Genomic DNA, 20,755 nt, shown 5'->3' with positions numbered 1-20,755 from the left:
AAAATACCAGCAAATCAGCTACAAGTGATTTAATTTAGTAAATCTGTTCCAAAGTATTCCCACGCATAATAAAGAGATGTTATCATATACAAATGTAAGCAAGGCTTGAAATTATTGTGTTTTAGTCAAATAGTATAACTGTTTGAGCTTCTTGCAGGCCAATTTGCAGTCTACAAATGATTTGTAATTATGTTCCAGCCCCCAGACCATCTGCTCAAGAAAAAGTCAGCCCTGTTTTGCTCAGTGCCTATAGAAAGTCTACACCCTTGAACTTTTTTCACAATTATATATTTGTCCCAACAGATCTACACAACCTACTCCACTTTTTTCCCCGAATTGAAATCAAGTTATTCAACGTATTTGGTTGGAAGCACCTTTGGCAGCCATTACAGCTGTGAGTCATGTTGCATAAAACTCTTCTGTCATCATGAAGTGCTTTCCGAGGCTAGTCAAAGACCACATCACCTCCTCCCTCACAGACACACTCAACCCGCTCCAATTCGTCTACCGCTCGACAAATCCACGGACAACGCAGTCGCCATTGCACTGTACACTGCTCTTACCCACCCGGACAAGGAATGCATATATGAGGATGCTGTTCATTGACTACAGCTTGGAGTTGTAAGTAACAAGAACATTTCCCAGGACATAGACATATCTGATATGGGCTGAAAGCTTACAATCTTGTTAATCTAACTGCACTGTCCAATTTACAGTAGCTATTACAGTGAAAGAATACCATGATATTGTTTGAAGAGTGCACAATTATGAACTTGAAAATGTATTAATAAACCAATTAGTCACATTTGGGCAGTCTTGATACAACATTTTGAACAGATATGCAATGGTTCATTGGATAAGTCTAAAACTTTGCACATACACTGCTCTCATCTAGTGGCCAAAATATAAATTGTGCCTGGGCTGGAATAATACATTATGGCCTTTCTCTTGCATCTCAAAGATCAGATCTAATGTGTTATATTGTCCTACATTAATTTCACATTTCCATAAACTTCAAAGTGCTTCCTTTCAACTGGTATCAAGAATATGCATATCCTTTCTTCAGGTCCTGAGCTACAGGCAGTTAGATTTGGGTTTGTCATTTGGAGGCGGGAAAAAAGTGTCCGATTTTTGTTGTTGTTGAGATATATATATTGTTTATTTACGCTTTTGAAAAAATTGAGATATGAGTTTTAGGCTATATCGCCCAGCGACTGAACTTCTCCCTATGCAACTGGGTCCTGAACTTCCTGACCGGCTGTCTTCAGGTGGTGAAGGTAGGCAACATTACCTACTCCACACTGATCCTCAACATGGGGGCCCCACAAGGGTGCACCCTAGGGCTGTTACGTTGTCAGTATTACCGCCACACCGGCGGTCACGAGTAATGATGTCAGTCAAATTCCACGTCACCGTTTAGTCACGAAATTAGGCTCTGATGCCGCTGATGATCATTAGTAGCCTACCAAACTGCCTGATAATCACCACTATATTGTCCTTCTAATCACTCTGACTTTCCTTGCTTTGTCTAACAACAAATACGTTGTGTGGGTCAGAGTGCAGTATTTCTTTAGTTTAATAGAACAACTTTGTTGTTGCCTAGCAACTTGACTCAGAGGGAGAACTTCTTCATGTCTCGACAAATTCCCATGATTTGTGAATCTGTTTTCGAACCGAACAGCTAGCGCTAAGATTTCTAATGCTTCCCCTGTCTGGACGACCTGGAATGATAAAGAGTCGATTTCTAATGCTCACTAGCTTCGTCGTCCTCCTCAGAATCACGTTCATTGCGCTAAATAGCTCAACTGGCTAGTTTACCTGTCTGTAAAGAGGAATGGTGAGCTGTATGCCTCTGATTGGATAGAGAAAATTTAGGAATAAAAAGGTAACAGCTGTTTGTTGGAGTTTAGAGTGACAACATGGCTAGATAACGGCAGCTAACAGCTCTCTGTGTCATCATTGAGCAGTCCAAACGGAGCTGTTGCTATGTATACTCGGACGCAGAGGGCAAAAATTATGACCAGGGTGAAGAGTGACTACAATTACTTAACACAACTACTGACCGCAACACAATTACTGACAACAAGCACACAATTACTGACCACAAGCGCACAACTACTGACCACACGACTACTAACCACACAACTCTTCACTTCAACCACTGACCTCAACTATTGACCACAACCACCGACCACAACCACACAAATATTGACCACACAATTACTGACCACAACTACTGACGACAAACACAACTACTGTCCAAAAATACTGACCACAACCACACAACTTCTGACCACAACCACACAACTGCTGACCACACAACTACTGGCCACACATTAAATCACTATAACTACTGACCACACGCCTAGTGACCACACAACCACTGACCTAAGCTTCTGACCACAACCAAACTACTGACTACAAATTACAACTACTAACCATAACCACACAACTACTGACCACTACTACTGATAAACTAAAGACCACTGCTGACTAGGGATGGGCATATGAAATGATTTCACTATTCTAGTAATATAATTATTAGTACAACTTTTTGTTTTACTTCTTCCACTACCACAAAAATTATTTTAAAGAGCTTTAGCAAGCCCCACAACTTTACTTGTAAAATTACCATCTAGTTCAGACTAGATATTTAAGAGTTTTTGGAAAACTGAGGGAGCTTTTACCTTTTGTCATTCTGTCACCAAACTTTACATCTGCACTGTTCTTTGAATAAATGTTTTTTTTGTGTGTGTTTTAAAAAAAACTTTCAGTGTAAATTCTTAAAAGTAGTCCTTGTTCATAGAATTGTATGATTTGTTTAACTTACAATCAATGGTTTTTGTTTGGCGTACTTTTATAGTGAAAAATGAGTCCGCCTCATTCTGTTACCGTGGAATTGCCCTCCTTGATCATCTTCTTTACCTATTATCTTTACTATCAACACAAAGCAAAAACACATCTTTACATGCTAAGATGAGGCATTACAGTTATTGTGTATATCTGAGACCGGTATTTTCCACATTCAGAGAACGTGACACACAGCCGCTTGTATTCAGTCAGGTTGATGCTGACTAACAAGGTGTCAATATTTGAATAACAGAAGGATAAAGTCCATTCTTCACATTGTTTGTGTTTCCATGGCAGTGATTTCTTACGTTTACAGCAATTGGGGGCATGGGATAGGATGGGTAGTTTTTAACCCCCGTTTTGAAAAGCCTGCCTTCGAGGGTGGGAACAAGGATGTATGGCTCCCTTCAGGCTGTAGTCTTTACAAAGCCTGGGAAAATGAGTCAACCTAGATATCCTGCAATGTCCTGGCAGATAGGAACATCATTGAGAAAAATCCAATTGCTCTATTGAACAAGAACAGCCATATCTACTCGCGTGATCGGTGAAACAAAGGCCACAAAAATTGATACAATACATGACTCCATTCATTTTTAGATCAGACAGCAATCTCAATCAACCAATGACATCATTGGTTGAACTCTCCCGGCACGAAAATTCTAAAATACAGCTATGGTGCATATTAATGTCTGAAACGCCCTCTCATCATTCATTATGTAGGGAGACTGGAACAACATCCCAGATTGTGTCTAGCTGTGAAGTTTCCCTTTCAAAACATGCAATGTCATTGTTTGAAAAGATTTTCTGACCTATTTTGATGTTGATTGTGAAGGGTTGGAGAGTGAGCTCGGCCCAGTCCCTACCTACAGTTGATTGTGAAGGGTTGGAGAGTGAGCTCGGCCCAGTCCCTACCTACAGTTGATTGTGAAGGGTTGGAGAGTGAGCTCGGCCCAGTCCCTACCTACAGTTGATTGTGAAGGGTTGGAGAGTGAGCTCGGCCCAGTCCCTACCTACAGTTGATTGTGAAGGGTTGGAGAGTGAGCTCCCTACCTACAGGCCCAGTCCCTACCTACAGTTGATTGTGAAGGGTTGGAGGGTTGGAGTGAGCTCGGCCCAGTCCCTACCTACAGTTGATTGTGAAGGGTTGGAGAGTGAGCTCGGCCCAGTCCCTACCTACAGTTGATTGTGAAGGGTTGGAGAGTGAGCTCGGCCCAGTCCCTCCCAGTACCTACAGTTGATTGTGAAGGGTTGGAGAGTGAGCTCGGCCCAGTCCCTACCTACAGTTGATTGTGAAGGGTTGGAGAGTGAGCTCGGCCCAGTCCCTACCTACAGTTGATTGTGAAGGGTTGGAGAGTGAGCTCGGCCCAGTCCCTACCTACAGTTGATTGTGCTTCAGTCTATGGAACATACAGGATATATGGAACATATATATTTTTTTTTAAAGATTTTAAGCACTAGGCCTATTTTGATGTTGATTGTTAAGTTTTGAAGAGGGCTTTGCCCCTACCTACACTTTACAAAGTTTGTCATGGACCAGGCTTTTCCCACAGCCATTAAGCCTTTGACACTCAGGGGGTGGGCGTGCCATGAGTCTGGCAAGGGAGTCTTTCCTGGACCCTGTGTGTCCTCAAGGCAGCATTTTTCTGTCAGTGAGGAGGTAAAAATGCTTCCTTAACAAAGCCTGGTGTCATCCGCTCCGATGACATGGAAGCAATCTCACACGCCTCAATTTCCTTCTTTCTGGGATATTTTCAGAGTCGGCTAAGAATAGGCCAGAGAAATCTCTCCGGTCACAGCAAGCAGCCTACACAACGTCTATTATTACACGATTAAGGCAGTCTTTGTTGTTGTGTAGTACTGTGGACTCAATGCATGTGGTTCATTACCTAGGTAACCACATTGGCTGGATGTCCTTTTCGGTGGTTGACCATTCTTAACACACACAGGAACGTGTTGAGTGTGAAAAACCCAGCAGCGTTGCAGTTCTTGACACACTCAAACCGGTACGCCTGGCACCTACTACCATACACCATTCAAAGGCACTTAAATATTTTGTCTTGCACATTCACCTTCTGAATGGCACACATACACAATCAATGACTCAATTGTCTAATATCTTTCACCTGGATTACCTTGGTCAGTCTGTCATGGAAAAAGCATGTTCCTAATGTTTTGTACACTCAGTTTATGTTTATGTTAGTGTGGGTGTGTCTTGTTGCTCCTGACCACCTCTTATAGCAAGCCTACAGTAGGGGTCTGCAAGGACTTCCTCAGGTATGACTCATTGGCTATTGATCAGCTGGTTCAACCTGTTGTTCATGCTCCTAAAACCCCCACAACCCACGGGAGCCCAACTACAAACACACTAGTCAAGTTGTCTGTTTGTTCTTAGACTTGCCTGTCTGTTATAGGACTGCTAGAGCTTTGTCATCTGATCTTGAAATTCTCAGTAATGGAATAACTTGCTGGCACATGCCACCTGGTGTTGGAGTTGAAATAATAAACTACACTGAACAAAAATATAAACACAACATGTAAAATGTTGGTCCCATGTTTCATGAGCTGAAATAAAACATCCCTGAAATGTTCTATACACACAAAAAGCTTATTTGTGCCGGGGACAGTAAAAGGATGTGCAGTTTTGTCACAAAACTCAATGCCTCAATGCCACAGTCTCAAGTTTTGAGGGAGCATGCAATTGGCATGCTGACTGCAGGAATGTCCACCAGAGCTGTTGCCAGAGAATTGAATGTTCATTTCTCTACCATAAGCCGCCTCCATCGTTTTAGAGAATTTGGCAGTACGTTCAACCAGCCTCACATTCGCAGACCACATGTAACCACGCCAGCCCAGGACCGGCTTATTTACCTGCGGGATGTTCTGAGACCAGCCAACCAGACAGCTCATGAAATTGTGGGTTTGCACAACTGAATAATTTCAGCTGAAACTGTCTCAGGGACGCCCGTCTGCGTGCTCGCCGTCCTCACCAGTGTCTTAAACCTGACTGCAGTTTGGCATCGTAACCTAATTCCGTGGGCAAATGCTCACCTTCAATGGCCAATGGCAAGCTGGAGACGTGCTCTTCATGGATGAATACCAGTTGCAACTGTACTGGGCAGATGGCAGACAGCGTGTATGGCGTCTTGTGGGCGAGCAGTTTGCTGATGTCAACGTTGTGAACAGAGTGCCCCATGATGGCAGTAGGGTTATGGTATGGACAGGCATAAGCTACAGACAACGAACACAATTGCATTTTATCGATGGGAATTTGAATGGTCAGAGATATCGTGATGAGGTCCTGAGGCCGGCCCATTCATTCACGGCCATCACCTCATGTTTCAGCATGATAAAGCATTCTCCTGCATTGACGTATACGACAGCGCATTCCATTTCCCATCAATATCCAGCAACTTCGCACAGCCATTGAAGAGGAGTGGGACAACATTCCACAGGCCACAATCAACAGCCTGATCAACTTTAATGCGAAGGAGGTGTCTCGCTGCATGAGGCAAATGGTCACACCAGATACTGACTGGTTTTCTGATCCATGCCCCAACTTTTTGTTTGTAAAGATATCTGTGACCAACATATGCATATCTGTACTATCACATTTACATAAGTATTCAGACCCTTTACTCAGTACTTTCTTGTACCACTGTTGGCATCGATTACAGCATTGAGTCTTCTTGTGTATGACGCTACAAGCTTGTCACACCTGTATTTGGGGAGTTTCTTCCATTTTTCTCTGCAGATCCTCTTAAGCTCTGTCATGTTGAATGGGGAGCATTGCTGCAAAGCTATTTTCTTCAGGTCTCTCCGGAGATTTTCGATCGGGTTCAAGTCTGGGCTCTGGCTGGTCCACTCAAGGACATTCAGAGACTTGTCCCGAGCCACTCCTGTGTTGTCATTGCTATGTGCTTAGGGTCGTTATCCTGTTACGCTATGGAGCAGGTTTTCATCAAGGATCTTTCTGTACTTTACTCTGTTCATCTTTGCCTCGATCCTGACTAGTCTCCCAGTCCCTGCTGCTGAAAAACATCACCACAGCCTGATTCTTCCACCACCATGCTTCACCGTAGGGATGATGCTTCCTCCAGACCTGGTTTCCTACAGACCTGACTCTTGGCATTCAGGCATTTCATCAGACCAGAAAATCTGGTTTCTCATGGTCTGGGAGTCTTTCGGTGCCTTTTGGCAAACTCCAAGCGGGCTGTCATGTGCCTTTTTACTGAGGAGTGGCTTCTATCTGGCCACTCTACCACAAAGGCCTGATTGGTGGAGTGCTGCAGAGATGGGAGAACCTTCCAGAAGCACAACCATCTCCACAGAGGAACTCTAGGGCTCTGTCAGAATGACCATCAGGTTCTTGGTCACCTCCCTGACCTAGGCCCTTCTCTCCCGTTTGGTCGGGCGCCTAGCTCTAGGAAGAGTCTTGGTGGTTCCAAACATCTTCCATTTAAGAATGATGGAGGCCACTGTGTTCTTGGGGACCTTCAATGCTGCAGACATGTTTTGGTACCCTTCCCCAGATCTGTGCCTTGACACAATCCTGTCTCAGCGCTCTACGGACAGTTCCGACCTCATGCCTTTGTTTTTGCTCTGACATGCACTGTCAACTGCGGGACCTTATATAGACAGGTGTGTGCCTTTCCAAATCATGTCCAAACAATTGAATTTACCACAGGTGGACTCCAATCACGTTGTAGAAACATCTCAAGGATGATCAACGGATATAGGATGCACCAGTTCAATTTCGACTCTCATAGCAAAGGGTCTGAATACTTATGTAAATAAAAACCTGTTTTCGCTTTGTCATTATCGGGTGTTGTGTGTAGATTGTTGAGGAAAAACATGAATTTCATCCATTTTAGAATAAGGCTGTAACGTAACAAAATGTGGGAAAAGTCCAGGGGTCTGAATACTTTCCGAAAGCACTGTACATTTTTGTTCAGTGTAATTCACAAGCTGAACATTTTATTTGGGGTAGTTGAGGATCATCATTCTTCAGTATTTCTGAAAATTGTATTATTTTCAGCCTTTTGATTAGGTATATTTATGTATACTACATGAGCCTCTCTTTCAGATTTTTCTTTTTTCTTTTAGATATTCTGTTCCAGACTGGTCCTGCCATAACCATATCTCATAATAGTGATGTGAGAGAATGAGCTTTTGGCCTTTCATCAATTAGATTTGCTCGCCTCCTTCGCCCTCTCTCCTCCACTCTGACCTCCCTCGCCTCCTGATGTGAATGGAAACGCACTTGAAATGAAACGGTCGTTCTCCACTCGCGCATCATCAGCCAAATTTTACGTTTGCAAGTGCTCATAACGGGGACGACACTCTTCCATAAAGCCTACTAACGAATTGACACACTCCTCAACCACTTATACGGTTCCGGGTTATGGAGGAGAGAGGATGGAGGAGACCAGACAGAGAACGGTCTTTTACCCAAAAGAGAATCTCCCATATATTCAGTGTAGGTTGGCGCAGTTCCTATAATCACCACCAGAGCGCAGTCTCGTCCCTTGTAATGGTAGCCCACAGTTACGGAGCATTGATTACACTGTCCCTGTGTTGTTATCAATCATATACTGATGTAGACTTTCAAAATCTCAACCTGACCTACTTTTTAATCCTTTCCTGTATATGTTATGTTATGATACATTTTAAGTTGTTATTTCAGACTCTGGTAGACACGCAGGTCTGTAAGTGGGTATGTACCAGTGATGCACGTGCTTATCTGGTGCAGCATCTGTGCATCATGAAAGGTTTGCCTTGTCTTATCTCGTAGCACAAAAAGGAGGTCAGAGGGGCTGCCGTTTTTTTACAGAGCATTCTTCTGGTTTGGGTTTCTGTGTTTGACCTCCGTTGTCTGCTGAGAGACCCTGCAGAGAGTCCACAGTAAATCTACAGAGTCTGACCCGTGTCATGTCCTTTATCAGCACCCAGAGAAAGGCGAGGGACCTGGGATCTGTTTATACTGAACAAACCGGAGACTGGAGGCCGATTTTGCTTGTTGTGTAGGAAGAAACATGACATCACCTCTATCGGGGCCCTTACTGTCCCTGTGTATGCTCTGTGCGCGTGCGTGAGACCGTGGCCAGCGTCCCTGGCTTCTATTTCAATAGGAGGCCCCCCTTTCTCTTTGATCTTCCGTGTTGACGGAGTAGCAGTCCCTCAGTCCCTTGACCATGTTGCATACCACATCTTGAGGTTTACTTCACTCACAACATCCTGGGCCCCTACACAAGTATCAATGTGTCCACTCTTACTATGCACAGGGTGCCTGTAGTGTGCTTTCTATAGGCTATATACGACTCAAAGGTTCCTTATATCACAGTGGTTATGTGAGTTCAAAGGACATGTCGTGTGGCTGAGCACATCTCAATTGAAATGAAAGCGGAGAGAGAGAGCGAGAGGACACAATGTTTTTTCCTCTCCAAATCTTACAGTATCTTTGGCTGGAAACAGATGGCGTTAACAGATGTGATCCTGCCCGGCGTCTCCAGAGTGGCGTGCTCAGTGACAGAGCAGACGTCAGTAGTGTCACAGAGTCGATCAGTGGGTGACGTGGGTGCAGTGTCCAAACGCCAAAACACGGACTCGCTGTGCACTAGCGCTGGCCATCACACCTCTCACGACTGTCCTCTGACTCTGTGTCCCTTCTCTCCGTCCCTCTTCTCCCCCCGCTCTCGATCTCCTCTTTTCTCTCTCTTTCTCTCTCTCCGTCCCCCTCTCCCTCCTACCTCCAGTGTTTCAGGACACTCTGCTGTAAAGGACAGCCCCCTCCCAGACCAGAGTATGACCTGGTGTGTATTGGACTCACAGGCTCTGGGAAGACCAGCCTACTGTCAAGACTCTGCAGTGAAGCCACAGACAACATTGGGCCAACCACGGGTGAGGTTCGACTCCACCTGATGAAACCACAGTCCAAATGCTCCTTGTACAGGTCTCTTTACTCTGCATACAGTTTTCTGTTGCAGTAGAGCAGTCAAGTATCCTATGCATTGGATCAATTTAGTGTCAGTAGTTAAGTGGTGAGCTTTCGGGACCTATTCCCTACCTGCAGAAAAGAGCACGATATCAGTATTTTCCAGCACTTATACATGTACTTTCTCTTGCCTCTTTTTAAGCAATGTCTGCCACGTCTTCCTGTGTGAAGCTTTACATTTAATTCTCCTTTCTAGGTTTCAGCATCAAAGCTGTTCCATTCCAGAATGCCATTCTGAACGTGAAAGAGCTCGGAGGTATTTATTTTCACCTACTTTCCATTATGATGCAAACACAATGTTCCCGTTGTCAGGGTAAGTTTTGTAGTTCAGTGGGCAAAACATGTTTTGTTGTTGCACTTATTGAGTCGTCTTATTGGAGTCAATGGGACTTCCTCCGTTTCACAAAAAGTTGACTCCCATTCCGTGCCAACTGAACATGACCCTAGCTGTGCACAGTCCAAGAATATCTGCAAAATCTAAACATATAGGAAACCCTAAAGGTCCTAAAACAATGTTAAGGAACTTTTCCTTTGCTAGCTAAATGTTAGAATCCCCTAAGATAGTAAATGTTATTGAGGCCTCGAATGACACACATCCTCTGTGAAGATGAGTCATAGTTATCTCTCAACTGATGATCTTTGCATCAGAAAGCAACGTGTCAGACAGACAACACGCAAATGAAGTAGCTAACACATCCCCTCAAATGTCACTCGCCCGCTGGGCGTGCAACTGTGTCAGAGAGGCAGTAATGCGTAAGTCCTTTCTGTGATGTGGGTGGGGTGACATCATTGGTGTGGACAGGGACTCTCCCTTATTTCCAGACAGGGATCACCTAGCTGCCGTTCTCTGAAACTGTATCCCAAATGGCACCCTATTCCTTATTTAGGGCACTACTTTTGACCAGGACCCATAGGGCTCTGGTGGACAATATAGGGGGATAGGGTGCCATTTTGGGATGCACCCTGAAGTTGGGAACATTCAGCCTCTCATCCTACAGTTAGAAGCTGGAGACACACACCCCAAGATGTTGACAAGGTGCAGAGTAACAGTCCGTAAACCTCGGGGGAAAAACCAATGATCGCCGCACCCTCTAATCAGTTTAATGTCATAGGCTTACTCCCTTATTCTTTAGGGACCAAAGAAAGCATTTGTGTGCTGAAATGTGAAGGACACACCATAACGAACGCCGGGCCTTGTGCAATAGATCACCTGCTGGGTGTCGACGAATGGTGGTAATTCAACATGTAGAATTGTCGGTAAATGAACAGAAAATAATGGCCGATGATGTTGTTAGATAGAATGGCCACCCGGCACCCGCTGCCATTTCGTCGGCACTGTCTATTTTGTCATTTAGTCCAACACTAAAGAATGAATCATTGGGTGTCTGGTGTAGTTCGGGAGACAGTACTGTAATGTTTTTCTAGGTTATCTGTGGGGTGTTTGGAGGTCAACAGGTCAAACAGTATTGTAATGTTTCTGTTTGGGTTTCACTCTCTATCTCCATGACTGTAGTCTTGTCTGTCTGCTACGGGTTTTAGTGTTGTTGGTTCGTCTGCCCCCTGGCTGGGATGTTTTTGGTTTGTGTGTGTGTGTGTCTGTGTCTGTGTTTATGAGAGATGAGATGGGAGTTCAAAGCCAGTTTCCCATCAATGGGATGGTGACACCATACTGTGTGTGTGTGTGATTCCTCTGTCTGTCCGTCTGTCTGCCTGTCTGTCTGTAGCTAGGTTTCCATCCAATTGGCAACAGATTTTCATGGGATAGGTTCTTAAAAAAAAATCTGTATACAAAATATATGCACATTTTCCCACAAGGTATGTTTCCATCAAAATGACTTGTTGAGAATACACTAAATCGTCACGCACACAATTCATTTTATGTAAAAGCTGGTTGCACTTTCAACCTGTTATAGTTGGTGGCACTTTTTTCCAGCGCCAGGATTGGTCATTTATATGAGCTCGCTTGCGCCTAGGTTATTCAAAGATCACGTTTGGGAGCAAGAAAACATTGAGAGGACATCTATGTAGGCTACTGTATGTTATTTTAGCCAGCTCTTATTGTTATTTTGGATGTGTGTTAAAAACCCCTCCGTGTCCTTCCCACTGGGCAACACACTGGTTGACTCAATGTTGTTTCTACGTCATTTCAATTAAATTAAAAACGAAAACGGAATTAGATGTTGAATTGACGTCTGTGCCCAGTGGGTTGGACCTTCGGCAATAAGGTTGAGAACAAGGTGAGGAACTAGAATGTGAGGAATCGTTGAAAGATGGAATTGAGTTGGAGCCCGTCTACCTGGTCGGTTGGCAGATCGCTCCGGGAAGATGCTCTGAATGCCCAGATGCTCCGGTTTAGAGTAGACCAGTGTGTAGCAGTCAGTCAGTTAGTGTGTAGCCCAGGCATCTGAAACCACTTATCTCACACTCTTTATTTTCCTCAGAAACCAAGCATGATGTAATGCCATTTTGTGGAAAGTGTGGTTTCTGTTACTGTCACACGTGATTGTAACACAATATGTTTTCTGGTAAACTGGCTTGTGGTCATGTTTTTGTTACACTAAAGCTACATCTAAGTAGAGAGTGAGATAAACACAATAGCCAATAACCTACATTGTTACAGGAATGAATGGAGACTTGTTGCTATAATAGTCTGTAAAACATCACTCAGCAGGATGACGTTTGAACATTGGTTTCGATATTCATCCTCAGATTCATGTTGTAAATTCCTCTAAAGCCTCGGAGCACAACCACCGAAGTCGCTTTTGGTTTTTGTAGCTAGAACCAGGAGGAGGCAGAATTGAACAGGCCGGGCCACAATAGTGATGGATAGCCTAGCTCTTATGCTTGGCAGATTTTTCAGCATCTGTTCTTGAGCAATACATTAGTCCTTGATAATATGGCCTGGTTGAGACTTAACTTCCTTCCTTCCTCCCCTCTAACCCGCATCCCCCTCACACCATTATTGGAGGTGTTTTGAAACTTAATAGTCAATCTGTTTCAGCTCATAATAATACTGCCACGCAATATTACTTCATTTTAGAGCATATTGGTCAAGTGTTTAGGGGTAGAGTTGTTCATGGATTCCCACAGGGTCGTAGTAGGCTAATCGCCTGTAAACACGTGTAACGAGGGGCGGCGTTTCACCGTAAAATAGCCTGGGTCGTGTTCATTGGGGCCCTTTTTGTACGAAATGTTTCAATGTGGTTTGCAATGTAAAAGGAAAACAAGCCCAGGTAGTCCCTCCCTGTTTCAGAAATGTTTCCTCCATTTGATGCCCTAAGGACTGCCACCGAGATGAGGAACCTTTTTTACTAGCGATGATGGTGGGCGTGTTCAAATTGCAGTCAGGTCCACTTTTACTATAGCCCCAAAGATGGAAGAGTTAAACCATGGCTTCCTCCTCCTCTTCCTCTTTAGATTTCAGAAAAAAATAAGTGGTTGTTTTTCCAGCCACACTCAGGGAGAGTAATTTAACTGACACAACTGACCCTTTTCCTATGGGTTTCTGGTTCTATTCCACCACTCTGTCACTCACGCTAACCAAAGCCATGCCCTGCCTTGTGAGCCTTGGTGGCCACATTTTTGTACCCCCAAATTGCTGTGCAGAAAAGGAACCATATGTTCATTGTAAAAGAAGAAGGTTCATTTGAACTGTGCTGTAGAGTGGCCAGCATAGGAAACTGCTTTAATGTGCTCTCTGAGTTGTTTCTGCTTTAAAGAGAATCTTGGGATGCCTCCCAACTGGCACACTATTCCATTTAGAGTGCACTACTTTTGACCAGGCCCCTGTTGGGCGCTGGTCAAAAGTAGTGCACTATAAAGGGAATAGGTTGTCATTGGGCCGCAGGTTTTGTGTGTTGAACACACTTCATTTAGACAGACCTTTCGTTTTCCCACCGGCCCCCCAGCGCAGTGCAGAAGGCTAAAAGTTGGCATGCAGTCCTGAAGTCTGAAGAATATATAATGCAATATCCGCAAAGATTTTATGAAAGGAGGGTGGAAGCATTTGCAAAATGCACTCCAGACGTGCTCCGATTTGAAACGATGTTGAAATTCGATGCATTTTTACCCATTCTTGCTGGAGGTCTCCATTACTCATAGGTATTCATTTGTACCCTTTCTTGCTGGAGGTCTCCATTACTCCTAGGTATTCATTTGTACCCTTTCTTGCTGGAGGTCTCCATTACTCCTAGGTATTCATTTGTACCCTTTCTTGCTGGAGGTCTCCATTACTCCTAGGTATTCATTTGTACCCTTTCTTGCTGGAGGTCTCCATTACTCATAGGTATTCATTTGTACCCTTTCTTGCTGGAGGTCTCCATTACTCATAGGTATTCATTTGCTGGAGGTCCCATTACTCCTAGGTATTCATTTGCTGGAGGTCTCCATTACTCATAGGTATTCATTTGTACCCTTTCTTGCTGGAGGTCTCCATTACTCATAGGTATTCATTTGTACCCTTTCTTGCTGGAGGTCTCCATTACTCATAGGTATTCATTTTTATTTGCCGGATTATCAACGTACACTTGAATTAGGTGGAATGATCCTCTGGAAGTATGAGGTTGAAAAGCCAGTTTAGTTGCAGAAAAATGTGACAGGCACTGAAATAAACTATTTGAATGGTTTTTGACAGTGTGTTAACTTTGATAGGAATGCTGCAGCCAGGGCCAAAAGTGTGTGTGTGCAGTGCTGTGCTTTCAGAAAGTGTTCAGACCCCTTGACTTTTCTCACATTTTGTTACGCTACAGCCTTATTCTACCATGGATTACATTCATGTTTTTCCTCAACAATCTACACACAACACCCCATAATGACAAAGCGAAAACAGGTTTTTATTTGCACAAGTATTCAGACCCTTCGCTATGAGAGTCCAAATTAAGATCAGGTGCATCCTGTTTCCATTGATCATCCTTGAGATGTTTCTACAACGTGATTGGAGTCCACCTGTGGTAAATTAAATTGATTGGACATGATTTGGAAAGGCACACGCCTGTCTATATAAGGTCCCACAGTTGACAGTGCATGTCAGAGCAAAAACCAAGCCATGAGGTGGAAGGAATTGTCTGTAGAGCTCTGAGACAGGATTGTGTCGAGGCACAGATCTGGAAAGGGTACCAAAAATGTCTCCAGCATTGAAGGTCCCCAAGAACACAGTGGCTCCATCATTCTTAAATGGAAGAAGTTTGGAACCAACAAGAGTCTTCCTAGAGCTGGACTCCCGGCCAAACTGAGCAATCAGGGAAGAAGGGCCTTGGTCAGGGAGGTGACCGAGAATGCATTGATCACTGATAGTGCTCCAGAGTTCGTCTGTGGAGATGGGGAGAACCTTACAGAAGGACAACCATCTCTGCAGCACTCCACCAATCAGGCCTTTATGGTAGAGTGGCTATACGGAAGCCATTACTCAGTATAAGGCACATGACAGCCCGCTTGGAGTTTGCCAAAAAGCACCTAGACTCTCAGACCATGAGAAACAAGATTCTCTGGACTGATGAAACCAAGATTGAAGTCTTTGGCCTGAATGCCAAGTGTCACGTCTGGAGGAAACCTGGCACCATCCCTACAGTGAAGCATGGTGGTGGCAGCATCATGCTGTGGGGATGTTTTTCAGCGGTAGGGACTGAAGAGACTAGTCAGGATTGAGGCAAAGATGAACGTAGCAAAGTACGGAGAGATCCTTGATGAAAACCTGCTCCAGAGTGCTCGGGACCTCAGACTGCAGTGAAGCTCCCCATCCAACCTAACAGAGCTTGAGAGGATCTACAGAGAATAATATAGATGTGCCAAGTTTGTAGCGTCATACCCAAGAAGACTCGAGGCTGTAATAACTGCCAAAGGTGCTTCAAAAAAGTACTGTGTTAAGGGTCTGAATACTTATGTCATTTTTATTATTATAATTTTTTTTTGCAAAAATGTCTAAACCTGCTTTTTCTTTGTCATTATGAGGTATTGTTTGTAGATTGATGAGGGGGGGAAACAAATTAGGACATTTATATTAAGGCTTTAACATAACAAAATGTGGAAAGTTAAGGGGTCTGAAACTTTTCCGAATGCACTGTAAATACAGTATATATGTGTGCGTGTTGGTATAGTTTGTATAGGGGGCCTGTATCGATTTTTGAAGGGGCTGATTAAATTAAGAGATACTTGAACTGGTACAGTGTGTGTGCCTTACTGTCCATGTGTGCGTCGCCAGGAGTGGACTCCATTTACAAGTACTGTGCTGGTACTAACTGTGTGTGTGTACGTGTGCCTGCATTGCTGTGTGTCTGTGTGTACATGTCTGTGTCTGACTGCCTGTTCGCCGCTGTCTCCAGGAGCGGACTCGATAAAGAAGTACTGGTCGCGGTACTACCAGGGTTCCCAGGGGGTGGTGTTTGTCCTGGACAGCGCCTCCACAGACGAGGATCTGGAGATGGCCCGAACTGAGCTTCACTCTGCCCTGCAGCACCCCCAGCTCTGTACCCTGCCCTTCCTCATACTGGCCAACCACCAGGACAAACCAGCTGCACGCACCACACAAGAGGTAGGCCGAACGCGCACACCGGTGCACACTCACACACACCTGCTACACGCTCCGAACAGGAGGAAACAACCAATGATGCATATCAACGCTATAGATTATGGTATACGGTAATATATCTGCAGTAGAATATGTACACTGAGTGGACAAAACTTAGGAACACCTTCCTAATATTGAGTTGCACCCCCTTTTGCCCTCAGAACTGCCTCAATTTGTCGGCGCATGGACTCTACAAGGTGTCGAAAGCGTTCCACAGGGACGCTGGCCCACGTTGACTTCAATGCTTCTCACAGCTGTGTCAAGTTGGGTGGTGGAACATTCTTGATACAGATAGGAAACGGTTGAGCGTGAAAAACCCAGCAGCGATGCAGTTCTTGACACACTTTAACAGGTGTGCCTGGCACTTACTACCATACCCCGTTCAAAGGCACTTCAATCTTTTGTCTTGCTTTTCTCCCCCTGAATGGCACACATACACAATCAATGACTCATTTGTCTCGAGGCTTAAAAATCCTTCTTTAACTTGTCTCCTCCCCTTCACCTACACTAGTTGAAATGGATTTAACACGTGACATCAATAAGGGGTCATAGCTTTCACCTGGATTCTCCTGGTCAGTCTGTCATGGACACTCAGTGTATATCTATGGTAACGATAGACTACCTATCCAGGGGGTGTACTTGTACATCTTTTTTTTGTTGCACATTTTGAATTCAAACAGACGACGAACACTAAAAAGCATACCTAGCAGGCACATTACGGTAAAGACGTCTTCCCCATACAACCAGTATACGATACCAGTATACGACCTGCCAATGGAGTCATGAAAGACATTGTAATGATGCCACTCTAACCAGTTCTAGATGCTGGTTATAGGCCAGTAGACACCATATAGAGCTCTAACTTACAGAGCCTTGCAAAAGTATTCAGGCCCCTTGGATTTCTTCACATTATAAACTCAGCAAAGAAAGAAACGTCCCTTTTTCAAGACCCTGTCTTTCAAAGATAATTTGTAAAAATCCCAATGACTTCACAGATCATCATTGTAAAGGGTTTAAACACTGTTTCCCATGCTTGTTCAATGAACCATAAACAATTAAACATATGTACCTGTGGAACGGTTGAAGACACTAACAGCTTACAGACGGTAGGCAATTAAGGTCACAGGTATGAAAACATAGGATACTAAAGAGGCCTTTCTACTGATTCTGAAAAACACCAAAAGAAAGATGCCCAGGGTCCCAGCTCATCTGCGAGGCATGCTGCAAGGAGGCACGAGGACTGCAGATGTTGCCAGGGCAATAAATTACAATGTCCGTACTGTGAGACGCCTAAGACAGCACTACAGGGAGACAGGACAACACCTGCACAGGATCGGTACATCCGAACATCACACCTGTGGGACAGGTACAGGATGGCAACAACAACTGCCCGAGTTACACCAGGAATGCACAATCCCTCCATCAGTGCTCAGGCTGTCTTCAATAGGCTGAGAGAGGCTGGACTGAGGGCTCGTAGGCCTGTTGTAAGGCAGGTCCTCACCAGACATCGCCGGCAACAATGTCGCCTGTTTTCAACAGGACAATGACAATGACCCAACATATCTCCAGGCTGTGTAAGGGCTATTTGACCAAGAAGGAGAGTGATGGTGCTACATCAGATGACCTGGCCTCCACAATCACCCGACCTCAACCCAATTGAGATGGTTTGGGATGAGTTGGACCGCAGAGTGAAGGAAAAGCAGCCAGCAAGTGCTCTGCATATGTGGGAACTCATTCAAGACTGTTTGTGACGTATTCCAGGTAAAGCTGGTTGAGAGAATGCCAAGAGTGTCTAAAGCTGTCAAGGCAAGAGGGGCTACTTTGAAGAATCTTAACAGATTTTTTTGCTTACAACATGATTCCATATGTGTTATTTCATAGTTGTGATGTCTACACTATTACACTACAATGTAGAAAATAGTAAAAAATAAAGAGAAACCCTTGATAAGATGTGTCTTTTGACTGGTACTCTAAGTATTCACACCCATGAGTCAATACATGTTAGAATCAGCTTTTGCATCGATTACAGCTGTGAGTCTTTTTGGGTAAGTCTCTAAGAGCTTTGCACACCTGGATTGTACAATATTTGCATTTCTTTTTAAAATTGTTCGCTCTGTCAAGTTGGTTGTAGGTCATTGCAGCCATTTTCACGTCTTGCCTTATATTCTCAAGCTGATTTGAACCTTTTCACACATACCAACAAACGGGTCATTCTACAGTGGTGTCGGCACCCTCAAATCGGTGTGACTGGAATGCTTATTTAGAAAGTACAGTTTCAATTGACGCAGGAGTCAGCATTTGAGCCACACTGTTTTTTCACAGAAACATTTAGCAGAAACACAGTCCTTACAAAGGTACAGTTCAAGTCGGAGGTTTACATACACCTTAGCCAAATACATTTAAACTCAGTTTTTCACAATTCATGACATTAAATCCTAGTAAAGATTCCCTGTTGTAAGTAATTTAGGATCACCACTTTATTTTAAGAATGTGAAATGTCAGAATAATAGTAGAGATTTATTTCAGCTTTTATTTCTTTTATCACATTCCCAGTGGATCAGAAGTTTACATACACTCAATTAGTATTTGGTGGCATTGCCTTTAAATTGTTTAACTTGGGTCAAACGTTTCGGGTAGCCTTCCACAAGCTTCCTGCAATAAGTTGGGTGAATTTTGGCCTGTTCCTCCTGACAGAGCTGGTGTAACTGAATCAGGTTTGTAGGCCTCCCTGCTCGCACATGCTTTTTCAGTTCTGCCCACACATTTTCTATAGGATTGAGGTCAGGGCTTTGTGGATGGCCACTCCAATACTTTGACTTTGTTGTCTTTAAGCCAATTAGCCACAACTTTGGAAGTATGCTTGGGGTCAAGCAAAGAGGCACTGAATTTCAAGGCCTACCTTCAAACACATCCACAGGTACACCTCCAATTGACTCAAATGATGTCAATTAGCCTATCAGAAGCCTCTAAAGCCATGGCGTTGTTTTCTGGAATTTACATACTGGAATGTACAGTCAACTTAGTGTATGTAAACTTCTGACTCACTGGAATTGTGATACAGTGAAATAATCTGTCTGTAAACAATTGTTGGAAAAATGACTTGTCATGCACAAAGTAGATGCCCTAACCGACTTGCCAAAACTATAGTTTGTTAACAAGGAATTTGTGGAGTGGTTGAAAACGAGTTGAAAGACTCCAACCTAAGTGTATGTAAACTTCCGACTTCAATTGTATGTCCTGAATGTGACCAGTTCAGTAGCGACAACATACACAATCATCCAAACCGGGAAATTGACATATCACAAGCGGAAACTGCAATATGAATTAGCCAATAGCAATTACTGTTTAATTCATCACATCACGGGTGAGCTCAACATTGATCTAGATAATTCAGTTAAAAAAAAAAAATGAAATCGAAAGTAATGCGACGATGGGTATTTGTGCGCGCCGCCATGTTTGTTTTTCTCGTCAACCATAGATAAGAGGAGACAAGATGAGATTGGTCTGTTTGCAGTATGCATGTTGAAGGGTTTGTGCCATCTATGATCATTCACTTCCAGAAGTTTACCATCATTATCACAAGTTTGACAGACGTTTACATGATTCCCAGAATGCATTGTATAATGTCAGCAAACATTGCGCCACACATAGGTGGCAAATAGCTTAGCACTAGCTCATTATAATAGTAGAATGTTCCAGAAAGTATTTTACACACATCATAGGTGCCCTTTACAATCTATGCAATAATCAGAGTGCATTATTTATCACCAGTACTTGAAAACGTGAATAAAATGAAATACATTATGCTCCATACATTCATACTGTATGCTACAATGGAAATGACAACACAATATGCAGAAAATAAGGCACTTACTTTGATAGGAATGCACATGTCCAAAGTTATTATTTGTACGGAAAACAACAAGGCAGGCAATGCGAGCGCCAGTCCGAAAATGTGCCAATTCGTGCAAGACTGTGCAAATTTTTGCATACTTGATTTGCGGAAACATTGTTAAAGTGCTTGGGCTGTCCTCGAAGAGAGAAGTTTGTCCGGCTCAGTAAAGCCTCAAACATAAATGTCCGCAACACTGAAATGGGCTCCTTCTATGTGAATTAATGAGGTGGAACACACCTCAATTCAAACTGTTGTTAGAAAGTAAAACTTGGTAGAAAATCATTTGAAATTGACAAATTGAAACTTGTTGCGTAACAATCCCATTTTGGAACAGTGAGTGCATTCTGACATTACGTGCATAAAACAACTCACGCTTTGGAACTCAAATAATGGGTTAAGTAAAAACTGTAACTTGGCCACTCAGGAACATATAAAATTATGTTTTGGTAAGTGTATT

General features: G+C 43.6%; 1 protein-coding gene across 3 annotated transcripts in view; it reads left to right on the top strand.

Annotated features, from left to right (window-relative positions):
- The window catches only part of LOC112219690 (ADP-ribosylation factor-like protein 15), a 93,578-nt gene that overhangs the window by 18,994 nt on the left and 53,829 nt on the right, over nucleotides 1–20,755 (top strand). For all 3 annotated transcript variants that reach the window (XR_006079436.1, XR_006079435.1, XM_024381175.2), the window contains exons 2-4: nucleotides 9,603–9,747; nucleotides 10,038–10,097; nucleotides 16,159–16,367. Coding sequence is in view for 1 of the 3 variants with exons in the window: in XM_024381175.2 (XP_024236943.1) it covers nucleotides 9,603–9,747; nucleotides 10,038–10,097; nucleotides 16,159–16,367 (414 nt within the window). In the remaining 2 variants the exon portion in view is untranslated. The remainder of the gene's footprint in view (nucleotides 1–9,602; nucleotides 9,748–10,037; nucleotides 10,098–16,158; nucleotides 16,368–20,755) is intronic.

This window comes from Oncorhynchus tshawytscha, linkage group LG20 (genome assembly GCF_018296145.1).
Source record: "Oncorhynchus tshawytscha isolate Ot180627B linkage group LG20, Otsh_v2.0, whole genome shotgun sequence".
NCBI lineage: Eukaryota > Metazoa > Chordata > Actinopteri > Salmoniformes > Salmonidae > Oncorhynchus > Oncorhynchus tshawytscha.
The sequence above is the reverse complement of the archived record's forward strand: the minus strand, read 5'-3'. Positions and strand labels throughout refer to the sequence as shown.